Here is a 9,322-nt window from a genome sequence, read left to right on the forward strand (position 1 = left end):
GATGGATGGATGGATGGATGGATGGATGGATGGATTGGTGGATGGATGGATGGATGGATGGATGGATTGGTGGATGGATGGATGGATGGATGGATTGGTGGATGGATGGATTGGTGGATGGATGGATGGATGGATGGATGGATGGATTGGTGGATGGATGGATGGATGGATTGGTGGATGGATGAATGGATGGATGGATTGGTGGATGGATGGATGGATGGATGGATGGATGGATTGGTGGATGGATGGATTGGTGGATGGATGGATGGATGGATGGATGGATGGATGGATGGATGGATGGATGGATGGATGGATGGATGGATGGATGGATGGATGGATGGATGGATGGATGGATGGATTGGTGGATGGATGGATTGGTGGATGGATGGATGGATGGATTGGTGGATGGATGAATGGATGGATGGATTGGTGGATGGATGGATTGGTGGATGGATGGATGGATGGATGGATGGATGGATGGGTGGATGGATGGATTGGTGGATGGATGGATGGATGGATGGATGGATGGATGGATGGATTGGTGGATGGATGGATTGGTGGATGGATGGATGGATTGGTGGATGGATGGATTGGTGGATGGATGGATGGATTGGTGGATGGATGAATGGATGAATGGATGGATGGATTGGTGGATGGATGGATTGGTGGATGGATGGATGGATGGATGGATGGATGGGTGGATGGATGGATTGGTGGATGGATGGATTGGTGGATGGATGGATGGATGGATGGATGGATGGATGGATTGGTGGATGGATGGATTGGTGGATGGATGGATGGATTGGTGGATGGATGGATGGATGGATGGATGGATGGATTGGTGGATGGATGGATTGGTGGATGGATGGATGGATTGATGGATGGATGGATGGATGGATGGATGGATGGATGGATGGATGGATTGGTGGATGGATGGATTGGTGGATGGATGAATGGATGGATGGATTGGGGGATGGATGGATGGATGGATGGATGGATGGATGGATGGATGGATGGATGGATGGATTGGTGGATGGATGGATTGGTGGATGGATGGATGGATGGATGGATGGATGGATGGATGGATGGATGGATGGATGGATGGATTGGTGGATGGATGGATTGGTGGATGGATGGATGGATGGATTGGTGGATGGATGGATGGATGGATTGGTGGATGGATGGATGGATTGGTGGATGGATGGATTGGTGGATGGATGGATGGATGGATTGGTGGATGGATGGATTGGTGGATGGATGGATGGATGGATGGATGGATGGATTGGTGGATGGATGGATTGGTGGATGGATGGATGGATGGATGGATGGATGGATGGATGGATGGATGGATGGATGGATGGATGGATTGGTGGATGGATGGATTGGTGGATGGATGGATTGGTGGATGGATGGATGGATGGATGGATGGATGGATGGATGGATGGATGGATGGATGGATTGGTGGATGGATGGATTGGTGGATGGATGGATGGATGGATGGATTGGTGGATGGATGAATGGATGGATGGATTGGTGGATGGATGGATGAATGGATGGATGGATTGGTGGATGGATGAATGGATGGATGGATTGGTGGATGGATGGATGAATGGATGGATGAATGGATGGATGTATTGGTGGATGTATTGGTGGATGGATGGATGGCAAGATTCAAGGCTGCGTAATAAATATTGTGTTATTATTGAGTATTATTGAGTATGAGCAGTGCATGATGGGATTTGTCGATGTCTCCAGGGGGACCTCAATGGACACAAAGGCCTCGTGCCTTCCAACTTCCTGCAAGCTTTTCCAGAGACGGAGGAGGACGGCCGGCCGGAGCACGCCGTGACGGAGAGCCGCAGAGACTCACAGGTGTGTGTGTGTGTGTGTGTGTGTGTGTGTTGACGTTTATCACTGCATGTGTTCTCCATCGTGTTCTGTCCATCACAGTGTAAGCGTGTGACTGATCAACAGCGCTCGTCTTCTGTTCTGCATGTCGTCTCATGTTTTATCTCTCTGTGTTTGTCTTTATTTTGCATGTTTTCAGAAGCACAGGAGAGGTGTTCACTTTAAACAGTGACCTTCAGTAAGTCCTTCACAGATCTGAAACCCTCTCTAGTGTCTGCTTTCCTACTCACTGTCAATCATACAATCCATACCCAGAGATGAATGACATCATCATCATCACGCCCTCTTTCTTTCCCAAACCTGAGTGAGTGACTTTCCTCTGTGGAACACAAAAGGAGAAGCTCAGAAAGAAATCCAATAGAGTAAAACATGCACATCGTTCCAAACTCTCTTCCTTTTCACAAAATAATAAGGCATTTTACAGTAATATTTCATCCCCAAAACATTTCTGTCAGTCGGTGGGGTCCAGTTATGTTTGTTTTATATACTATTATATCATTTATTCGAATTATGAATAGGTGTTTTTTTGTTGTCGTTTTAATCCTAGTTCGTTTTAGCAATTTTGTTTTGTGCTTTTGTACAGTTTTAGTTTTTATTTATTTCCAGTTAATAATAGTTTATAACATTTTATTTTATTGTATTTTTTATTATTTTATTTTATATTTACTTTATTTATTTCGTTTTTGTATTTTTTTATTATTATTTATTTACATTTTTATTTATTTTATTATTTAATTTTATCTATTTCGTTTTTGTGTTTATTATTATTATTATTATTATTTATTTTTGTTCTTATTTTATTCATTTATTTTTGTAGTTTTTATTATTTAATACATTTATTTATTTAATTTATTTCATTATTTAATTTTTTATATTATTTATTTAGTTTTGTGTTTTTATTATTATTTAATAAAAATATTTATTTAATTAATTGTATTGTTTTATTTTATTTATTTAGTTTTGTGTTTTTATTATTTATTTATTTGTAGTTTTTTATTATTATTTAATACATTTATTTAGTTAATTTATTTTATTTTATTTATCTAGTTTTTTGTGTTTTTTATTGTTATTTAATAAAAATGTATTTATTTTATTAATTTTATTTTATTTTATTTCATTTTTTATTTTTTATTTTTAATTTATTTGCTTATTTTATTTTATTATTTTATTGTGTTCAGCTCTGGTGTAATTGGTAGAAAGTGAACTCTCAGATCTCGTAAGGACTCTTAAGTTAAAGGGGTGATGAATTGAGAAATCAACTTTCCCTTGAGCTTTTGATACATAAAAGGTCATAGTAATATAAGAATATCCTTATATTTTCTTATCTTAAGTTTCAGAGCTGAAAACTTCCTTGTTAGTCAAAGAAAAGCTTTTATTGACACAAAGCCCATAAAACGAGAGATCTCGTGTGGTGAAAGCCCCGCCCACCGAGCTATCCAGCTCACGTGGGGAAGACATTGAGCGTTTGTTCCTTCATTTCACCGCGGATTCGTTTGTAAACAAGAGACTGGATTTGCAGACAGGATGAGATTCAGGCCCTGTCCACACGAACACGGGTATTTTCAAAACCGCAGCTTTTTCTACGCGGTTTGGCTGTTCGTCCACACGCAAACGCAGTATCCGGTTACTGAAACCAGACTTTTTTGAAAACTCCGGCCAAGTTGAAGATTTTTAGAAACTCTGGTTACAGCATTGTCGTGTGGACGGTGAAACTGGAGATTCTGGCTTGTTAAGTCGAAGTGTGCGCCGTTCTCTCCTTTGTTTGACGTCAGTTTGTGCGCCGTTATCTCTTTTATTTAGCTACATGAGTGGAGTCTATGCAATGGCGAACGTAGCTTTTAATAACAGCGCTTATCACACGTATACAGATACATGCGCAGTTATCTCATTGTATTGCAGAACAGAGGCGCCATGATTCAATAATACAAAATAGTAGTAAGGCAAGGGTTTCATCAGTGCCGTGGATGGGACCCATGTGGAAATCAGGCAGCCAATCATAGCGTGGTTTTGCGTTTTCATGTGGACAGAGATTTTTTTTAAACAGTGCTTGTGTGGACGCGATTGTTTTTTAAAACGGAGGAGGAAAAACTCTGGTTATAAAAATACCCGTGTACGTGTGGACTAGGCCTTACATGAATGAATGAAGCAACTCACTAATGTGAGTAAAACATGTTTTTTATGTGATAGTATTGCATTGTTAAGGCCTGTACACAACGGGACGAATATCGCACGCGCTTATCGCCAGCGTTTTTCGTGACGTTTTTCGGCGCGTCTTGAGTGTTCACACCCAAGCGATTTTCACTGGCGCTGCGCCGAGTGAACGTGCACATTCAGTCGATGCGCTCCCGTACACAAGATGGTGCTGCGGCACTTTAAGCCTCTGACACTCGCTTGTCACACAGAAGGAGAAGAGAGACAGTATTTACGTGCTTGCCAAAACCATAGACATATTATGTATATGGACAAAACCATTCACACACTTTTTGCTAACTGGCAAGCAGCATTAGCAGTTCATCTTCTTCTTTGTCTACTTACTACTTCTTCGTCGTATCAATGTGTGCTCGGCAAGAGCGTTTTGTGCTTGAGCGCCACCAAGTCGTGTTTTACTGTCACTTCAGCAGCTCCAGGCACGTGAACAAAAGCGCCGATCTCATTGGTCGGCCAGTTTTTTACGCGCCGCGTCAAAATAAAAAAACGAACCCGAGGCTTTTTTTTAGAAATGACGCTTTTACGCCTGCCGTTTTGCGCGTCGATGTGAACACTCACATTGGCGCCCATTGTTTAGTCCCGAGGCGTTAAACGTCGGCGATAAACGCGTGCGAAAATCGTCCCGGTGTGAACAGGCCTTAACAGATCAAATACAATGTTACATCGTGTACATGTCTAACTAAACATTTAGTTAGTTCTCTTGACTTGATATTTGAAAGAAAAATACAATTGTGGAAGTTTTTGCTGTCTGCAACGTACTTGGCGCGTGCGCGCGCACGCGTGTGTGTGTGTGTGTGTGTGATGCGCAGTCACGCTTATATCCACTGATCGGGCGGGCCAAGTAATGTAAAATAACATTCATATCAATCGCAGGTGGATGAGAGTGAAATCATTGTGTTTGTTTGATAAAGATATTTTGCGAGTCCTGAGGGCGATTCATTCCGGTTGCCGTTTTCAAAACAATGCCTCATGTGTACTCACAGGGGAGCTGAAGCTCATTAAATATGCAGAGCTTATCCAATCATAGCCGTGGGCGTTTACTTCCAAGTCTTCAGTGCGGCACGCCCATCAAAACCCAGCGTTCCAGGAGAGAAGCTCAAAACCAGGGCAGAAAATAGCCTATTACTGACTCATTATGATGTTTCTGAATGTAAAAACAATAAGTTGACCTCAGACAACAGTATAAACAAATTTAAAAAAGCCAGTTCATGACCCTTTTAATAAGATCTTACCAGAAAAAGTTTCCAATTTTTCATCATATATACTTTTTTATTATAATTTTTGTATTTATTTTTCTTCTATTTATTTATTTCAGGTAACAAAAATGATTTAATAACTTTAGTTTTAGTCAGCGATAATAACCCTGATTTGGACCCCAACATTCTTCAAAATATGTTTTGTGTTCTACAGAAGGAAGTGTCTGAAACATGATGATCTGTTTCATGTTTTATCTGTACTGGCCCTTTAAACTCAAATCAATATTCCCTGTTCATGTTCTGATCCTTCCCCTCTCCTCATGAGTGTGTTTAGTGTGAGCTGTGTGTCAGATGTGGCTCTGTGTTCCTCTGGGAATCCTCACAGTCTCTCATATGGGCAATGATTTCACACTGTAAGCTCTCTTAAGGACTGGACGATCCTAATAAGATCCTACCAGAAACAGTTTATTACATTTTCAGCATACACATACACATTTAAAGGGTTAGTTCACCCAAAAATGAAAATTCTGTCATTAATTACTTACCCTCATGTCGTTGGACACCCGTCAGACCTCCGTTCATCTTCAGACACAAATGAAGATATTTTAGTGTAAATCTGATGGCTCTGAAAGGCCTCCATTGGCTCAATGCACGGTTCACTCTCAAGACCCTTAAAAGACACTAAAGACGTCGTTACAAAGTCCATCTCACTACAGTGGTTCTACAATAACTTTTGAATCGGCGAGAATAGTTTTTGTGCGCAAAAAAACCCTAAATAACGACTTATATAGTGATGACGATTTCAAAACACGGCATCATGAAGCTTCGAAGCGTTATGAATCAGTGAGTCGATTCAGCTGTTTGGATCGCCAAATTAAGTAATTAATGACAGAATTTTTATTTTTGGGTGAACTAACCCTTTAAAACATTTTATTTTATTTTTGTTTATATTTTATTTATTTTTATTATTTTATTTATTTTATTCAATCCTTATGTAATTGGTAGAAAGTTAAACTCTCTCAGATTTACAAGAAAAAATATATAATTTTCATCATACACACATTTAAAACATTTTTAATTAAATTATTTTATTTATTTATTTTTCAATTGATTTTATTTTTTAATAATTAAATTATTTATTTATTTTAATAATTAAATTATTTATTTATTTTATTAATTAAATTATTTTTTTATTTTATTTTTTTATTTTTCAATTGATTTTATTTTTTATTAATTTAATTATTAAATTTTTTACAAATAATTTTTTTTTATTTTATTACTTTTTTTTGTTATTTTATTTATTTATTTTTCAATTTATTTCATTTTTTATTAATTTAATTATTTAATTATTAAATTTATTAATTTTTTTATTAATAACTTTATTTTATTTTGTTATTTTATTTATTTATTTATTTTTCAATTTATTTTATTTTTTATTAATTTAATTATTTTATTTTTTATTAATAAATTTTTTTATTTTGTTTATTTTTAATACATTTTTCAATTAATTTAGTTTTTTAATAATTCAATTATTTTATTCTTTATTAATGTAATTATTTAATTTTTTAATAATTCAATTATTTATTTATTTTTTATATATATATATATATATATATATATATATATTTTTTTTATTAATTAAATTAGTTTATTTTAATTTTTAATTTTTTTATTTTATATTTTATTTATTTTTTTACTATTTAATTTCTGTTATTTGATTGAGCTCTTGTGTAATTGTCTTTGTCTTTGGTGTGCCAGGTGAGCCAGACAGACTCATGGGATCATCTGGATCCCGTCAGCTCCTCTCCTCCAGCTCATCCAGAGCCGACCCCTGACCCCGACCCCGACCCCGACCCCAGCCCTGAGCCGGACCCTGAGCAGAAACCGGCCCCGAGCTCCTCTCCACCGGCGGCCCCTCCGTTCCCAGAGAAAAAGAAGAGAGGCTTCTTCTCCAAGGGCAGGAAGCTCTTCAGAAAGCTGGGCTCCAGCAAGAAGGAGTAGCTCAGCCGGCGTGAGCATCTGCAGATTGCACTTTTACTGGTGTGTGTGTGTGTGTGTGTGTGTGTGTGTGTGTGTGAGTGAACAATAGGAGAATCCTTCTCATTCTCTGATGTTTTGCCATAATGACGCAAATTCACCAGCGCTTTCATGTCGGACTGTTTCTTCTTTTGCAAAAAAAATAAAAAAAGAATCGCAATACTCATGTGAATAGAGTTTCACCATTTAAAGCTGTGACTACACATGTTAACTCTACACATGCTGACTCTACACATGCTGACTCTACACATGCTGACTCTACACATGCTGACTCTACACATGCTGACTCTACACATGCTGACTCTACACATGTTAACTCTACACATGCTGACTCTACACATGCTGACTCTACACATGTTAACTCTACACATGCTGACTCTACACATGCTGACTCTACACATGCTGACTCTACACATGCTGACTCTACACATGCTGACTCTACACATGCTGACTCTACACATGCTGACTCTACACATGCTGACTCTACACATGCTGACTCTACACATGCTGACTCTACACATGCTGACTCTACACATGCTGACTCTACACATGCTGACTCTACACATGCTGACTCTACACATGTTGACTCTACACATGCTGACTCTACACATGTTAACTCTACACATGCTGACTCTACACATGCTGACTCTACACATGCTGACTCTACACATGCTGACTCTACACATGCTGACTCTACACATGCTGACTCTACACATGCTGACTCTACACATGCTGACTCTACACATGCTGACTCTACACATGCTGACTCTACACATGCTGACTCTACACATGCTGACTCTACACATGCTGACTCTACACATGTTAACTCTACACATGCTGACTCTACACATGCTGACTCTACACATGCTGACTCTACACATGCTGACTCTACACATGTTAACTCTACACATGCTGACTCTACACATGCTGACTCTACACATGCTGACTCTACACATGCTGACTCTACACATGCTGACTCTACACATGCTGACTCTACACATGCTGACTCTACACATGCTGACTCTACACATGCTGACTCTACACATGTTAACTCTACACATGTTGACTCTACACATGCTGACTCTACACATGTTAACTCTACACATGTTGACTCTACACATGCTGACTCTACACATGCTGACTCTACACATGCTGACTCTACACATGCTGACTCTACACATGCTGACTCTACACATGCTGACTCTACACATGCTGACTCTACACATGTTGACTCTACACATGCTGACTCTACACATGCTGACTTTACACATGCTGACTCTACACATGCTAACTCTACACATGCTGACTCTACACATGCTGACTCTACACATGCTGACTCTACACATGTTGACTCTACACATGCTGACTCTACACATGCTGACTCTACACATGCTGACTCTACACATGTTGACTCTACACATGCTGACTCTACACATGCTGACTCTACACATGCTGACTCTACACATGCTGACTCTACACATGCTGACTCTACACATGTTGACTCTACACATGTTGACTTTACACATGTTGACTTTACACATGCTGACTCTACACATGCTAACTCTACACATGCTGACTCTACACATGCTGACTCTACACATGCTGACTTTACACATGCTGACTCTACACATGCTAACTCTACACATGCTGACTCTACACATGCTGACTCTACACATGCTGACTCTACACATGCTAACTCTGCACATGCTGACTCTACACATGCTGACTCTACACATGTTAACTCTACACATGCTGACTCTACACATGCTGACTCTACACATGCTGACTCTACACATGCTAACTCTACACATGTTAACTCTACACATGTTAACTCTACACATGCTGACTCTACACATGTTGACTCTACACATGCTGACTCTACACATGCTGACTCTACACATGCTGACTCTACACATGCTGACTCTACACATGCTGACTCTACACATGCTGACTCTACACATGCTAACTCTGCA

At 39.0% G+C, this 9,322-nt stretch overlaps 1 protein-coding gene across 1 annotated transcript in view; it reads left to right on the forward strand.

Moving 5' to 3' along the window:
* Window positions 1-7,484, forward strand: part of tspoap1 (TSPO associated protein 1) — a 207,330-nt gene extending 199,846 nt beyond the window's left edge. Inside the window, exons 28-30 of the mRNA XM_079815420.1 lie at window positions 1,756-1,872; window positions 2,048-2,086; window positions 7,071-7,484. Coding sequence (XP_079671546.1) covers window positions 1,756-1,872; window positions 2,048-2,080 — 150 coding nt within the window. The 3' untranslated portion in view covers window positions 2,081-2,086; window positions 7,071-7,484. The remainder of the gene's footprint in view (window positions 1-1,755; window positions 1,873-2,047; window positions 2,087-7,070) is intronic.
* The last annotated feature ends 1,838 nt before the right edge of the window (window positions 7,485-9,322 follow it).

This window comes from Gobio gobio, assembly GCF_949357685.1.
Source record: "Gobio gobio genome assembly, chromosome: 4".
In the NCBI taxonomy this organism is placed as follows: domain Eukaryota; kingdom Metazoa; phylum Chordata; class Actinopteri; order Cypriniformes; family Gobionidae; genus Gobio; species Gobio gobio.